This window comes from Thermothelomyces thermophilus, chromosome 1 (genome assembly GCF_000226095.1).
Source record: "Thermothelomyces thermophilus ATCC 42464 chromosome 1, complete sequence".
NCBI lineage: Eukaryota > Fungi > Ascomycota > Sordariomycetes > Sordariales > Chaetomiaceae > Thermothelomyces > Thermothelomyces thermophilus.
In genome coordinates, this window is record NC_016472.1 from 10,034,674 (window position 1) to 10,050,009 (window position 15,336).

Sequence of the window (15,336 nt, forward strand, 5' to 3'; positions counted from 1 at the left end):
TTCAGGGGTGAGAGCATACGATAGGGAAAAAAAAAAATAGACGAGAGCTGGGTTGATTTTCGCCCGAGACTCAGATCTTGAAGCTCGGGGTAGTACCATCCATGATTGCAGAAGATATCCTGGAGCAAACGGGAACGCTCCTGCAACGTTGGCGTGAGAATTGCATTTCTCCAGGTCATATACGGCGATAACCAAACTTCCAGGGGAGATATACAGGCTGCGCGAGAGGTCCATACAGAGTATTACAGCCCTAAAGCAGGGGACGGCTAACGCAGACGCGGCATGCCATTCGCAGTCGCTTCAGAGGGCGCATAGTGGCGCAAATCATACAAGATACGCTCTATATCATGCTGTACCAGATGACCGGAGGGGCGATACATGGTCCAATAGACAACATTGACATCCTTGTCAAGCGTAGGCAATATGTTGACTCTCACAGTGACAAGGAGACCGAAGATGAACAGGGAAGTGAGGCCTCACTCCGGGATTAGATTTGACTCCATATGCGCTTCATCTTCTGGGCATGTAAAGACCATGTATTCCCCTGGTGGTCGACCCTTGAACACTGGGGACCAACCCAATCAAAGTATCAACACGCACCCGGTCTGAATGAATGATCATGTCAACATGCAAGCGGGAAGAACGTGGAGGCAATGATGGATATAGTAGCTCGGATGAGTTGGGGCACCTTCTTATTGAACGCGGCCGCGAGCGCTCCCCAAGTGATCAAGAGTTAACAATTCAGAAGCATTACACTAGCCAGGAAGGAATCAGGGGTCTCGCGGATAAATAAGCTGCTCACAGATACGCTAATAGCTCGCTCAAGTTCAGCCTCATCCTCTGACCTGATACATCTGTCTGCTAAATATGTTCTCGAAGACCTGGGATCCTGAAAATTCCAGAGACTTCTGGCCGTGATCCTTGGCAGTCCTTGATCAGGTTGTTGATTTTTGATGTTTTCCATGCAGCAATGAGAAGTGCCCATGATACTGGTATACCAGCTAGCGGGAAGGAGGATGTAAAATGCCTCTGGCCAAGGGGTCTACAAGGTTGCCTCATTAGCCCGCCTAATTCATATTATCCTAACAAAGACCCTCCTGGTCCCTCATGTCGCTCCGAACACGGTTTCATACTGAACATGACAGCGGAGAACCTCGTTCTCTGAACTTGGTGGAATGTATCCATCCTGGGGTCGGGTAACATATCAATTCCACTTGAGAACATTCCAAATCCCCTATATACTGCTGGAAGGAAACACCGACTAGTAGTAGCAAACGTCCGAAAACTGGGAAGTGTAACCGTCCGGAAGGGAAAGCAGAACAATTCCCAAGACGCTTCGCTTTTGGGATATCTTGAGCTGCAAGGAGAAGGAAGGCCTCGCTCAAACCAAGTTTCCACCCTTCACCAGGAACACCGCGCTCCCGCTCCCCGGTCGGCTCACCACCACGGCCGCCTCCTTCTGCTCCTGGCTTAGCTGCAGCTTGCTGTAGTACTCGGTTTCCCACGCCTCCCGCACCGCGGCTACCCTGTCAGCGGGCACGAGGTGCACGCTGCAGCCGCCCCAGCCGGCACCGGTCAGGCGGCTGCCGTAGCTGCCGTTGCGGCGGGCGATGGCGCACAGGTCGTCGATCTCGGCGCAGCTGCACTCGTAGACGTCGCGGCAGGAGGCCTGAGTCTCGTTGAGGAGGGCGCCGAGCCGGGCGTTGTAGGCGGCTGTGTCCTCGCCGCTGGCGGGCGAGCTGCTGCTCTCGAGGAGGTCCAGGAACTGCAGGACGCGCAAGGCTTCGCTGTAGACGTGCTGCGCGCGCTGGCGCAACTTGAAGCGCTCGGCGCGGACGGGGAAGCGCGAGGTGAACCTGGCGTTGAGCTCGTCGACGGTGATTCCCAACACCGTGGCGATCTCTTCCCGGGTGTAACCTTCCGGCTTGTCGAGCGTCTGTTCTGTTAGGGTGAGCAGCTCCTGGAGCTGCTCGGACACGGACTTGCTCGACGTGGCCCCGGCAGCGCGCTCCTTCAAGGCAAAGTAGGTTTCTTGAAACCCATGAAGGCTGATGCCCAGAGGGGCGGCATCGGCAGGTAGCCGGGTGCCGGGTGGGTTCAGGACGGCATTGAGATAGGCTGCCGCGAGCGAGCACTCGACCACGCGGAGGTTGTAGTGGATGGGCCCGGTGACGAACTTGTCCGAGGTGACGAAAGACTGGGCGATCAGAAACACCAGCTCTGGGTTGGTCTTGGGAAACTGAACGGGGCGCGCCTTTAGGGTTGGGCTGAATGAGACGAAGAGGGCGGAACCGCGCTCCGAGAAGACGGAGGCGGACTGGTCCATTCTAAAGTAGGCATGTCAGCAGGTGGTGCATTGGTGAAAGAGACTGCGCCGAGACTTACCCGCCAGAGTTCACGCCGACTGCCCGTTCGCTAACGATAGCCAGCTCGGTCAACTCGGTCTTGTCAACAGTCTGCTCGCCGTTGGCTATCATGACCGCAAGGGCACTGGCAGTGACAAAGGCGGCGCTGGAGCTCAAACCGCCACCCGTAGGAACAGTGCCGTCGACAAGGATGTTCATGCTCTTGGGTTTGAAGTCATCTCCGTGCTTCTTGCGTAGCAGCTCCAGGGCGCCGCGCAGGCCCGACTTGAAATAGTTAGTCCACTCGTGGACGGTGGCGTCAATGTCGACGGCGTCGAACCCCAGAGAGAATTCGTGCTCGGGGAATTTTGACCCCTGCACATTGGCAATCTTGATTGTGTAACTGCTGGCGTTCTCTGGAGTCGGGCTCGTCGACACAGCGAGCAAGGCATCCGCGGCGATGGCCATGGGCAACACCGGGTAGAGTGAATAGTCGATGTGCTCACCGATGATATTCACTCGGCCTGGTGACCGGGAGACAAATTCGGGGCCATGACCGTACTTCGCCTCGAATTGAGACACCAGCTTGTTCCATCGTTTGGTCTGTGAGGGCAGGGCATCGGAGGTGTAGATATCACCCAAAGAATGGGCGATTGGGACAGGACCAGCCATTGCAAAGTTCCCCTTTTCTATGTTTTCTCTTTTTTTTTTCTTTTTTTTTCTTTTTTATTGTCCTTTCCTGCTTCCTGGTTGCTGACTCGCAAATTCGGTTGACGAAAGAAAGAAGGAAAAAGAATGAAAGAACGGTGTTATGCGAGAATATATCCAGTCGACCCTCCAGCGTATCTTTAAGTCATGTGGTGCGTCCCTTGAGGGGAGAGGGGAGGAACTCGGAGGGCTCTGAAGCTGGCCGCTTCTGCCCCGCGCTGCAGCTCCAGCAGCAAAAAAGTGCTACGCAGTGAAGCTTTGTGCCGACACAATACGGGGAAACCTGCGAAGCCTGCCGTTGGATGTTACAGTGGATATCCAATATTCTAATATCGGGTCATTTCTCGTTCAATTCCTTCATCTAGCTACACACCATGGAAGCAACAATCTGGATGTGCCCCTCCTCACGCGGAGCCCCGGTGCGGGGCGCGGGGTGCGAGCTCGCGCCGGGAGCCCCACTGTGAGAGCAACACCGCCGAGCATTTGACCGTTGAGCGGAGCATATGCGGGGACATATATTTTCCATGTCCCTTCAAGCTTTGTTGCATTTCGGCTGCAGTTCCCAAACCAGATGCACCTCTTTAAATGGACACGTGCTTGGGCACGCAGGCGGAAAGATTTATTATTTTGGTACACATCAGTTTGCTAGAAGTTCCAAAGCAAAGCACTTCATGATCCCCTCCCACCTTTTTGGTCCTTCGTCTTCCGATGACCTACCCAGACACCGAAAACAACAGCGAACGCGACGAGAGAGGCGATTCCTGAGCAGGCAAGCTCAACAATCATGGTTTTGTCAAGATGGTTGCCGAATCTGATCCGAACTGGTGTCGGAATCCGGTCGCTCCAGCCTCGATGACTTCATGCGCAGGAATCCATGGTGCCTCTACTTCCAGGCATCGTACCAGACCGTTAACGAAGGTTGCTTCAACTGCCCCCGCGAAGAGCAGGGCTCCGGTCGCCTCGAAGAAAAGAATGGCGCCGGTAACAACGGCAACATCGGGAAAGGAGCAGGCAAGCTTTTGGTTCGCCACCATTGGTACCTGTAGAACGAGGCCAATCCCGGAACCTGTTATCAGCTGGAACCCAAGCACTTTGGCGAGAGGCGTCTCAATGTCGAGCGTATACAGGCAGGCAACGCCGCCAGTCATGATAAGCGGGCCACTGATGAGCCACACGGTCCAGTGGACCCTAGGCATGGACGTGTTGGATACGATGGTCAGGACCGACACCCCGAGGATGAGCGGGATGGTGCGGTGCCCGCTGTCGGCCGCGGAAATGCCGGCGACAGGCGACAGCTTGGAAGTATAGCGGTAGCGCGTAGAGCAGAGGGATCAGTACGGCGGCGACGAAGAAGATGCCGATGACGTTGCCGAGGATGCACCACCGGCTGAAAATGCAGAACTGCACCATGGCTCTTTCTTTTTGGAACCACTCAACCAAGATGAAAACGGCAGCAAGCACGCTGAAATCCACAAGGAGACCGATCGTCGCCGGCCGCGACCAGACGGCCGCCTCGCTTCCCAGCTGCATGGCAATCAAGAAACAGGCCGACGCCCCCATGATCACAGCTATACCCACTGGGTCCCGCTGCAGCAGCTTCTCGCCAAGCGACACATCTCGAGGCGCCGCCGCCGCAGCCGGCGTCGTGAAGACCACCGCGAACAGCCCCGGAGGCAGCGGCGCCGAGCGGCAAGTTGATAAAGAAGCACCCCCGCCACGAGACCTTCTCGGTAAACACGCCGCCGAGCAACGGCCCCGGGACGCTGGCGCAGCCGAACGTCACGCCCAAGGTGGCCATGCACGCCGGAGCCCGCCCCGGGGGCGCCACCAGGGCGATGATGGCGAAGGAGCCGGTGATGATGCCGGCGCCACCATGCCGCTGATGGCGCGGCCGGCGATCAGCGTCGGGCTGTTCCGCGCGACGCCTGCGATCAGGTTGCCCAGTTCGAAGACAAGGATGGCGCAGAGGAAGGCGAGTTTGAGGTCAAAGTAGCGGAACACCTTGCCCCATGCCGACTGGAAGGGCGCGGTGGTGAGGAAGAAGGCGCTTCCGTATCAAGTGACGTGGCTGGGGCTGTGGAAGATGGACGTGACGCGCGGGATGGCGTTGGTGACGATCGTCATGTCGATGGCGAAGAGAAAGATGCTCAGTATGAGCGAGGACAGGATCGCGAGGAGCCTGGCCGTGGAGACGGGCCCTTCCGTCGTGGTCTTTCCCATCGGCGAGTCTTCTTCGATTCTCGCTGCTACTTGCTTGTTTGGATCAACTGCTATCTCCCTTACCCCCACAGGGCCTATGCTGCCATTCTCATCCCTGCCTGGTGGAGGGCCTGGTTTGTTCTCAGAGCTGCCCCAGTCGCATTCGGGGCTAGTCAAGTTGGCCGTCATGGTTGACTGAGTGACAAGAAAGGTGTCCGGGAAAGTGGGGTTCCATTCGAGATGCGATCCAAGGTCTTCGGAGATTGAGTGAAGGTGGCTTGGGTGATGTTCGTTCTCGTGTGAGTCATGTTTGCCTGCCGGTGAGCCCTTCGTAATCCGCACGGCGATTCGCCGACAGCGCGGACGATCTGCCCGACAGAGCGCCCTTAACACTACAAGCGGACCAGCGCCGAGACCATCCGTCGGTGACACAAAGTTGAGAGGCCCCAAGACGGGCGAAATAGCGAAGTGGCATGGCGGCGGCTGCTACCTTTGCATTTCGGTGAGCAACCAAATACTGACCAGCAGACTTCAAGCTAGGAGGCGATCAAGGAGCGACTAGAATGTCTCGAACGCTCAAACATGGTATCCATTCGTCCAATATGTACAGCCCGCCCGCCTACGCGGCGGGAGATGGAAAAGAGCCCTCTGACCAACCCCAGGCTCCTCGCAGCGAAAACAAATCCTACAACGGACGCGACCAACTTTTGCTAACCCATAATGTACTTTCCTAAATGGCTCAAATGCCAGTGACCAGATTTTTCCGATCCGTTCCGCAAACACAAGCAGCAAGAAGTGACGAGCTGGCAAATTAAAGGGAAATAAGGCGGTTTGAACTCAAAAGATGGTGGTGATTAACCATGGAGGCCACCGGTGCGCTCTCGCATCCGCGCTCTCCTCTCCTTATCCTTCTCTATTGGGCATGTCAGTTAGTGTCATCCACGAGGGGCAAGCTCAAGGGATACGTACCACTATCCCAGGTGATGAACTCGTGCAGAGCAGACCCAGCAGGAACCATGGGGAGCACCGGCACCTTTTTATCCGTTACCACTTCGAGCAAAGCCGGCCCATCGGTGTTAATCAGCCACTTGAGGGCATCCACGGTTTCCTCGGGCTTGACCAAGCGCCTATGTTGCACACCCATGGCATCCGCCAGCTTCATGAAGTCGGGGTTCTTCTGGTGGGTATGCGAATACCGGTCCTCGTAGAAAAGGTTTTGCCATTGCGTGACCATGCCCTGCTCCTCGTTGTTCAGAACGATAACCTTGACACCGATGTTGAACTGGGCAGCAGTGGCCAGCTCAGTTAGGGTCATGGCAAACGAGGCATCACCGTCGATGTCAATAACAAGTGCATCAGGCTTGGCCACCTTGGCACCGATCGCAGCGGGCAGGCCGTAGCCCATCGTGCCGAGACCGCCCGATGTGATCATGGACCGGGGATGGCGCCAGCGGAAGTGCTGAGCAACCCACATCTGATGTTGACCGACACCAGTGGAAATATACATGTTGTGCTTCCGATCGGCCGTCAAATTGCTCAGTTCCTCAATCAGGGACTGGGGCTTGATCAAGCCAGAGCGCTCCGCCCGCTCATAGTCAGAGAGGGGCCACTTCTTCTTCCACGCATTGATCTGGTCAAACCACTCTTTCCGGTCGGCCATCGTCTTGGGTTCAACGTGCGGCAGGAGCAGACTAAGGTTGGGGCTGATATCGCCCTCGATGGCCTCGGTGGCCTGCACAACCTTGTTAATATTCTTGGGCAGGATCTCGAAGTGGATGATGCCTCCGCGGCCTTCCTTGGCCGCAGCCCGAGCCGCCGGAGCGAACTTGGACACGCTGAGGGTGACGCGATCATCAAAACGTGCACCGAGAGCAATGATCAGATCGGCTTCTTGCATCGCCATGTTGGCGTACGCAGAGCCGTGCATGCCTAGCATGTGCAGCGACTTCTCGTCCAGCTCGTCGAAAGCACCAAGGCCGTGGAGAGTGGTGGTGACTGGAAGGGAAGCCTTGTCCGCCAAGGCCCTGAGCAGTTCGGGACCGTTCTCCGAGCAGATGACTCCATGTCCGGCATATATGACGGGTTTCTTCGCGATATTGATGAGCTCGGCGACACGGCGGATCGATTTGTTGAGCTGCTTCTGGGTGAGCTCGAGGGCGGCGCGAGAGGCGGCGCTGGGCATCGCCGGGATGGCAGACTCGGTGGGAATAGCTCTCCTGAGGACACCAGCCGTGATATCCTTGGGAAGATCGACAAGAACCGGGCCAGGCCTGCCGCTGGTAGCAATCTCAAAGGCTTCGTTGATTCTTCGGGGTAGTTCGGCAACGCTCTTGACCATGACGTTCCACTTGGTGCACGCCCGCGAGATGCCGACCACGTCCGCCTCCTGGAAGGCATCGCTTCCAATGGCCGAGGTAACCACCTGGCCGGTGAAAACGACCATCGGCGTACCATCAGCAAGGGCGTCGGCCATCGGGGTAATCACGTTAGTCGCGCCGGGCCCGGATGTCACCAGCACAACACCAGGCTTGCCAGAAGCGCGAGCATAGCCCTCAGCCATGTGGCCAGCACCTTGCTCGTGCCTCGGAAGGATGAAGTCGAAATGGGGCGAGTTGTAAATGGCGTCAAATACGGGAAGGATAGCGCCGCCAGGATAGCCGACTGCAGCAGCATGTGTTAACCAAAGGTCAAGGGGGTTCAAAGAGAACGCGGGGGGGGGGAGGGGGGGGGAAGCCGGGAACGCACAGATATGCTTAACACCATGCCTGAGCATCATCTCATGGAAAATTTCGCCGCCAGTCTTCCCAATGAACCTGTTCAATGCCGGTGTTAGTCACATACGCGACGGTGTGCCCGGGGGACCAAACGTACGACTCGTCCATATCATTCTTCCGCGGGTTGACGAGGGGCTGAACATGGCTTCGGTCTTTCGCTGCAGTGTTGAATGACGGGCTGGGTCTCGGCCGTTCCTCGCTAATTGAACAACCCAGGTTAGTCAATTGAGGTTCAGTCCAGGGCGGTGAGTCACCCACGAAGAGCGCGAGCACCGCGAATAGGGGTGGTCAACGCACCTTGTAGTTGGCTTTGTGGCAGCCGTAGTCGATTGATTCCTCACATTGGCTGGGCTGTTGCGCCGTGCTGTCAGGGCGGTGGCTCGTTGGGCTGTGGTGAGTGCTCGATGTTGGCTAGGCCGAGATTCGGCGAGCCCTTGGAGGGCGCGCGAGGTCTGCCTGAGCATGGTGAAACGGGGAAGGAGGGGAGGAAAGAAATTGAAGCAATGCACCTAGAAAGACAGGAAAGAAGAGAGAGAGAGAAGTAGTAACAGTTCAAGCTGTTACTGAGGAAGGTGCACCGACGACGGAGTCCTTCATTAAGAAGAAGGCGAAGAGTCAATGGCTCCACGCCCGAGAGTTTGGTGACAGGTGTGGATTAAAGACCTGGCGAAACCACAACCACCACCACCCCGGGGTATGAGTCGAGGGCTCAAAATTCGGCGCTTGATTGTGGGGTAAGGCAAGCTTACTAGGTACGCACGGATCGTACCATGATCTGTGGTGGCGATGTCGGACCAAGGCGGCGATCAGTTGGCTACCATGCTTCCGTCGTAGTTACCTTGCTACTGGCAGTCCTGGTCGTCTGGACTTCGCACTCGAAAGTTTTGCCCGATCTGTGTGAAATACAACACACCCAAGATGACCGGGCTGGAAGCGTTGAACCTCGGTCCGGATAAATCTCCGCCTGGTGATGGTCCCGAAGTACTTCACACTCCGTCCAAGTGCGGCACATTCAGGCAAATGCCGACAAACAAACATTTTCTGCATCCAAGATCAACAAGTGGCCAAACATGCCCGGTTGATGTGGGGTTTCAAGGCGACTTAGTCGAATTGCACAGCACGAACTAGTTGACTGTCTAAAGCACCAACCCGACCTGATGGCTTGAAGGTGGTGCTTGTATGGCAGCAAGGTGGTTACGGAGCAAAACACTGGCGACAGTGTGCATCCTGTACTTCCCAGCTGCGATCAATCGCGGCAAGCATGCAGGCAATAAATGCAACATTAGTGGGTGGATCCGTACGGAGTACTGCGTGGCTTACTGAGCCTGCTGTGTCTTGTCCTTTTTATTAGCGGAATCGAATGAAACATTGCCGGAACGGCTTGGACAGAGCATATGAACGCGGCTGCTCAGCGTGGCGGCAAGAATGGGTCCTGGCCTCGAACCTGCTCCGATTGCGGGCTACCGAGCGGGTACAACCTTCCCGAAGGCCAAGGCCCACTTGCGGGTTGCAGCGCGGAGTGGATTTGGAGATCGGACGAGATCCACGGGCCGAAACGTGCACGGAGGTACGGAAGGTACTGCGTAGTGTAATCCGTACAGTCATCAGTCGTCTATTATTTGGGAAACGCTTGGGTTTGTGAGTCACTCGATCACAACGTGATGGGGCAACATGAACACAGGTATGATTACATTCGAAACATAATTAAGCGTCCTTATTCGATTTCAAGGGATCAATATTCAAATTCTTTTTCAAAGTCCTAACAGCTGTCATGACGATGGACCAAAACAAAAAAAAGGTGGATCGCTTGCGCTAGCAGACACTTTGCGGTAAAGTCCAGGACAGATCAAACATGTACAATCAGTATGCCAACAACGGATCAGCAAACATTATCCCAACATTCTAAAAGGATATGACATAACAGAGAGAAAAACTCCCCAATGACCGCTGCGACAGGAAATCATTATGCCAGACCTTGTAAAAACAAAGGGGAAGAATTCCCGAATCCACCAGCCTTGGTATGACCTCCCCTCCCCCCCGCCCACCCTTTTTTGTAACTCGTTGCGATGTGGAAACGAACCGAACCATCCAAGATCTGCCGCCTACGGAGGTACCAAGCTATGATAACCCATTCGGCTCATTGTAAACACAGAAGGACTCGGTATCGCTCGCAGGCGTCGCCAACGCTCGATATTGGTACCGTTTCGCAAGTAGAGTCAGAGTGCGGAAGCACTGATTACCTGCCATCCCTGCACGGCAGCAGAAGAGTAAAGTGAATGCCGTGGTTAGCTCAGCCATACCGAGGAGAAGAAGCTCTCTAGTTGCTATATCCGTCGACGATGGTGTGAGCCTCTGGTTAGAAAATTTGTTTCTGTTGGAAGAGGAACGAAACGGACTCGATGCGCCAGTGATTGCTGTCTAGGGCAGGCGAGCCACAAACTTGCGCTAGCAAGTAGGTGTGGTAGAAGAAAATAGGTAGGGAGGATGTGAGGAATCAAGAAGTAGAAAGAAGGGTCGAGAAGATGCAGACGAAGCGAAGAAGTCGGACAAGAAGGGCACAAATAAAAGGAAGAGAACGCTACGTACAGCAAGGCCAGCGTCAGGTCACCATGGATGTGTGCCTTGAGCTCTATCTCAACATCCAAGTTGAGATCCAGCCGCAGCCTGAGCGGGTTCTTACCGCCGTCACCTCCCTGCTGCTGCATCTGCTGCTGCTGCTGCTGCTGCCGCTGCCGCAATGGAAACTGCTGATCATAGCCTTCATTATTATCGTAGTCATCGTCTTCGTCATCCGTGTAGCGGTTCCTGCGACGGCGGCGGCGACGGGGGCGCTCCAGCTGCTGATCCTTGTTATTCTTTGGCTTCTTTTGCTTGTGCATCCACCCGGGCTGCGGCGCCTTCTCGTCGTCCTTGGGCATGGGTGGCTGTAAGAGGGCCGAGCTGTTCGCGTCGCTTTCTTTTTCCTGTTGCGGTTCGACTTCTTCTTCTTCTTCTTCTCCTCCTTCATCGCCCTCCCCCTGCCCCTCCCCTTCCTCTTCGTCCTCCTCTCTATCTTGGTCCTGCTCGTCGTCTAGCCGGTAATCATCATCTAGGACCGCCTGGTTCTCACCCTCGTGGTCTTCTACGTCGTAGTCGTCCTCTCCGTAGTTGTTCTCTCCGTTGCCTTCGTGGTTTTCGCCGTTGTTTTCTTCAGCGACAGCGCCATGTTGCGGCTGCTCGGCCTGGTGGTGGGACTGCTCGGGCGTTTGTCCCTCTCCCTCCTTAGAAATCTGTTCGTTTTGCACTCTCTGAGGCTGTGGATATCGTTAGGCTTGCATTTCTGTATGGCATAAGAAGAAGTTCCTACCGATGCCATGGTTGCGAACTTTCGTCGAGCTGTCCCAATTTTTTTTCCTTGTCAGGATCTGGGCGAGGGAGGCGTTGGAGCAGGGCCTTAGTTAGTGGAGGTCGGGTTTATACGAGACAAGCGGCTTCAGCCCCAACCATGGACGGAGCGAAGGCTTGCTCGAGGACCTTGCATCATCAAGCCGAGTTGACCAAAAACATGTTTTTGGTCGGGCATCTCGCCCCTGCCATAGCGCACCGGCTATACGGGTGACGCCATAGGGATGGGTGGGAAAGCCACGCCGTTTCCATGGTTTCCCGTGCCGTAACGGAGGCAGTAAGAAGCAGCGGAGGGGGTGAGGCGATAGGGGTCCTGCAGAGAGGTTGTGAAGCCACAGACAAGTGGCCACCCTGCGAGTATGACGTACTGTGTGCAACGCGCGTAATATCCTACAAAGTTGTGCTAGTGAGGTGTGAGCGAATCAAAAACTGAGGAAATGGAAACAAGCTTTTGGGGGATCGGGTCGAGATCCCCAGCCAGCCCAAAGAGGAAAGTGGCAGAGGGAATGACATGTGTACGGGAGCAGGAGCGGGTCCAGGGTCGTTCAACCAGCGGCGCAGTTAACCTGACGGGGTCAACACTACTGCAAGTATTGCACACAACTAGGATGGACATTCAAGAAGCCAGCTGAATGGTGGCAAAAGCCCGGGAAGAATGTTGGGTCAGTATGCATGCGAGTGCTTTGCATGTACGGATGTATGTACCGACAGTACAAGACTAGCTATCTAGAGTAATCAATCAACCGCATTTGGCGTTGGCAAGAGCTCATTTCATCCGTTGGGAAGAGTGTGAGATCCCAAGCAAATCGAAGGACGAGGCAACAAGGCATTTCCGCAGCCCAAACAACCACCGTCGACCGCATTCCGTGCGCATACTACATTAGCCAGGTATCCCTCAACGTCAACCTTCAGCGACCACCCCCTGGATTACTAGCCGCTCCCACCCCCCCCCCCCAAAAAAAAAAATAAAACGCCATGATGCCGATCGGCCTCCTGGTGCTCGCGGGCATCCCAACAACGATCGGGGTCTGTGAAGCCCTGAGCGCGCAGAAGAAGCAGAACGCGGCGGCAAAGGAGAAGGCCAAATTCCACCTGACGGCCACGGTGTCACTGGATGGTCGGGGCCCGGTCGAGTGCTGGTGCGTTCTGAGAGATGGCAAGGTGAGCTCTTTCTTGTTAGCTGTTTAGCCGCCTGGGCGTCTACAGTCAGTTGCACTTTCCTACACTACACAATACCCGCACCACTTGTAGTAGTCTGGTTAAAAAAAAGGGCGGGAAAAGGACCCTTCTGGAAGGAACCGCGCCTGGCCATAATAAACACCGCATTGCTAACGGTCCTGCAGTTGTGGATTGACCACCCCGGATTTCCAATGCCAGGGCACAAGTTCACGGGATACTACTTCACGTATCCGTCGGAGGAGAAACCGCTCGGGCTGGTCAGCACCATCGCCGACGACCCGCCCATGCTCAACTGGATCTTCGTGGACAAGGACAGCAGGGCAGTGCGGCACGGGGGCCGGCAGGACACGTTGGGCGGGCACAAGGTCGGGCCGTGGTTCTGGAGCGAAGACGAGCAGTGGTTGACCCTGGAGGGCGACGCGCTCAGGTTTGTGGCCGTCCAGCTGGACGACAGAAAGTGGGCGGTCGCCTGGGACGGGGATGGCTTCTTCAGCCAAGGTCGGGGCTACAAGGGCGGCAGCAGCGAAACGGAGTCGGAAACGGAGCGACCAAGCCGTCCCCGGAAGTGGATCTCCATCATGCTCAGGAGGCGGCTCCAGCTGGGCATGGAGAGCCGGTACGTCAAGGGCGCGAATGGATAGCGAGCGAACATCGGTGATCAGAGTCGAGCCATGACGAGCGTGGTGCGCATGTGACGTTATTGGTGTGGGCTTGCTCATGAATAACAATTCTCTTGGCTTGTTGTCGGTCTCCTCTTTTGGCATTATCTTGTTTTCCTGCCTTGGCTAGTGTATGCATTCGCAAGTAGATGCGGGACGTTGGTGTAAGTGGTGGAACCCGAAAATGCAGGCCGATGCCTACGACGACGACACAACTTGTCAATGCGCGCTTATTATACAACTACCCTAGGGGCCCGCTGGCCAACGTCCAATCTTCGGGGTTGGAACCCGGCCGCTAGGAACGCAAGTGGTGGGTGGGCGGCGCCTCGCGGCCATTGGACGAAGGGGCTCGATCGAGACCCGGGGGCGCAGGTCTTCGCACGAGTCGTCCGATGACTTCATCGTTGGGGGAAGGGGTCCGGGGGGCGAGGGAGAAGGAAGGCCTCGACGTACCCGGCATCTTGGGCATTTTGAGAATTGCCTGGATTTGCAGAGACCCTTAGCGTTACCTCATATCCTTTCGTCTTCTCCCTTGCCTAAGCTTAGCCGTTCTTCCCTTGCGCGAGTCACTCACCTACTCACTCACTCCCTCCCTCAACTCTCTCTCGACACACACTTACACGCACACGCACCCACACCGCCACATACTCCCTACGACAATGTCGTCCCGAAGCGGCTCGGGGGAGAAGAAGCCTGCGCGGCAGCAGCAGGTGTACGAGTCGGATGGCGAGTCTGAGGACTACCAGCCCCAGCCGCAGCCCCGGAAGAAGCGCAACCAGCGAGCGAAAGCCGGCCAGGGCCCCCTCGACAACCTCGCTTTCGACAATGTCCAGAACACAGCAGGCGGCCTCGTCAACTCGGCGACGGGCGCACTCGGAAGCGTCGCGGGCAACGCCGTCCAACAGAAGGACGGCGGTAAGAGGGACACCCTCAGGCTCCGGTTGGACCTTAATCTCGACGTCGAAATCACGCTCAAGGCCAAGATTCATGGCGATCTTGAGCTTGCACTACTGTAAGTCTCATTGCTTTCCTCGTTCTTACTTTCTTTCCTCCAGATACCCCTTTTTTTCCCTATTCCCACCCAATGCCCCTGGGTTCCTTCCCCCGAGTCTCTTTACATTTACTCTTCCTCCTTTTTTTTCCCTCCCTCCTTTTTTCCTCCCTCTTCTTTTTCCTCCTGCACTTTCTGTATTGTTTTTTCGTTTTGGGTGTTGGATGCTGCGCAGAGTGAGAAGGACCCTTTCACACTTTGATGCAGTATCTGCAGTGCCCACCCTTCTCTCAGCCTCGAACAAGAAGCGTCAATCCAACAGAGTCTCGTCCTTTTCACCTCTTTTTCTCACAATCCCACCTCTTCCTCTCCCTTTCCCAAATTTCCCTCCTCTTCCTCTCCGGGTGTTTCCTTGGGTCCAACATCCCGTCCCGTCGGGTCACTTCCCTTGACTAAAGGACTATGTAGAGAAACCTGAGCAGGAAACACTCAGCAGCTCGCGACACGCCCTACCAATGCGCGTTTTTTCGCCTTGTTATTTTATCCTTTCTCTCAATGGAGGAGCCGGCCTTGTTGTTTTGCTCTCGGGGGTTTTTATGCGGTTCTGTGATGGGTTAGGAGCTAATTTGTTAGGAACTGAAGTACCTAAAAGTCCGCCTTTTAGCCTAAACGAGCCCATCATACGCGCACCTTGTGTATCGGAACCCTTTTCGACACTAGGAAAAGAGGAACAGAAAGAAATTCGCATTCTTTTTTATGATTATTGTATGCGAGCAGGTGCAACAAGGGAGGAAACGGCTTTGATAAGGTATATCCGGCGAACGGACATTAAGCTACTACTACTTAGAGATGTGGGTTTAATAGTTCACCTTAAAGGACGAAAGACTTGTGGAGAATTACGGAGGTATAAAGCACCATTTTTATAGATCAACGCCCTTGTTTCACTTTGCAAAGCAGAAGACTGACCTGGTTTGATGAGGGCCCTGATAACGCAATGTAATCTGGCCGGATCCGGTCAACATGCTTCGTAACCCGTGCACACATGTTCGAACATTGCCAGGCCGTTGTTGTTTCCCATTCGAGTCAGACTTTCGACT

General features: G+C 55.5%; 6 protein-coding genes across 6 annotated transcripts; 2 read left to right on the forward strand and 4 right to left on the reverse strand.

Annotated features, from left to right (window-relative positions):
- Nucleotides 1–990: 990 nt before the first annotated feature.
- On the reverse strand, nucleotides 991–3,441 carry MYCTH_2299590 (uncharacterized protein). The gene is made up of 2 exons (XM_003660796.1): nucleotides 2,386–3,441; nucleotides 991–2,327 (listed from the first exon to the last, which is right to left on the reverse strand). The coding sequence occupies exons 1-2, from the start codon at nucleotides 3,015–3,017 to the stop codon at nucleotides 1,382–1,384; spliced, it is 1,578 nt and encodes a 525-aa protein (XP_003660844.1). The 5' UTR covers nucleotides 3,018–3,441; the 3' UTR covers nucleotides 991–1,381.
- A 394-nt stretch (nucleotides 3,442–3,835) lies between these two features.
- On the reverse strand, nucleotides 3,836–5,441 carry MYCTH_2116318 (uncharacterized protein; the record flags this gene model as incomplete). Its single annotated transcript, XM_003660797.1, has 4 exons — nucleotides 3,836–4,348; nucleotides 4,392–4,630; nucleotides 4,668–4,932; nucleotides 5,118–5,441. The coding sequence occupies 4 exons, from the start codon at nucleotides 5,439–5,441 to the stop codon at nucleotides 3,836–3,838; spliced, it is 1,341 nt and encodes a 446-aa protein (XP_003660845.1).
- Nucleotides 5,442–5,756: 315 nt separating this feature from the next.
- On the reverse strand, nucleotides 5,757–8,675 carry MYCTH_2299597 (uncharacterized protein). The gene is made up of 5 exons (XM_003660798.1): nucleotides 8,324–8,675; nucleotides 8,124–8,225; nucleotides 7,998–8,065; nucleotides 6,222–7,913; nucleotides 5,757–6,165 (listed from the first exon to the last, which is right to left on the reverse strand). Exons 1-5 carry the CDS (start codon nucleotides 8,488–8,490, stop codon nucleotides 6,107–6,109), a joined length of 2,088 nt encoding a protein of 695 aa, XP_003660846.1. The 5' UTR covers nucleotides 8,491–8,675; the 3' UTR covers nucleotides 5,757–6,106.
- A 1,384-nt stretch (nucleotides 8,676–10,059) lies between these two features.
- MYCTH_2314307 (uncharacterized protein) lies at nucleotides 10,060–11,002 on the reverse strand. The gene is made up of 2 exons (XM_003660799.1): nucleotides 10,613–11,002; nucleotides 10,060–10,350 (listed from the first exon to the last, which is right to left on the reverse strand). The coding sequence occupies exons 1-2, from the start codon at nucleotides 10,942–10,944 to the stop codon at nucleotides 10,344–10,346; spliced, it is 339 nt and encodes a 112-aa protein (XP_003660847.1). The 5' UTR covers nucleotides 10,945–11,002; the 3' UTR covers nucleotides 10,060–10,343.
- A 1,363-nt stretch (nucleotides 11,003–12,365) lies between these two features.
- MYCTH_2299604 (uncharacterized protein) lies at nucleotides 12,366–13,350 on the forward strand. The gene is made up of 2 exons (XM_003660800.1): nucleotides 12,366–12,571; nucleotides 12,754–13,350. The coding sequence occupies exons 1-2, from the start codon at nucleotides 12,389–12,391 to the stop codon at nucleotides 13,228–13,230; spliced, it is 660 nt and encodes a 219-aa protein (XP_003660848.1). The 5' UTR covers nucleotides 12,366–12,388; the 3' UTR covers nucleotides 13,231–13,350.
- Nucleotides 13,351–13,644: 294 nt separating this feature from the next.
- Nucleotides 13,645–14,423, forward strand: MYCTH_2299605 (uncharacterized protein). Its single transcript, XM_003660801.1, has one exon. It carries the CDS (start codon nucleotides 13,908–13,910, stop codon nucleotides 14,262–14,264), a length of 357 nt encoding a protein of 118 aa, XP_003660849.1. The 5' UTR covers nucleotides 13,645–13,907; the 3' UTR covers nucleotides 14,265–14,423.
- The last annotated feature ends 913 nt before the right edge of the window (nucleotides 14,424–15,336 follow it).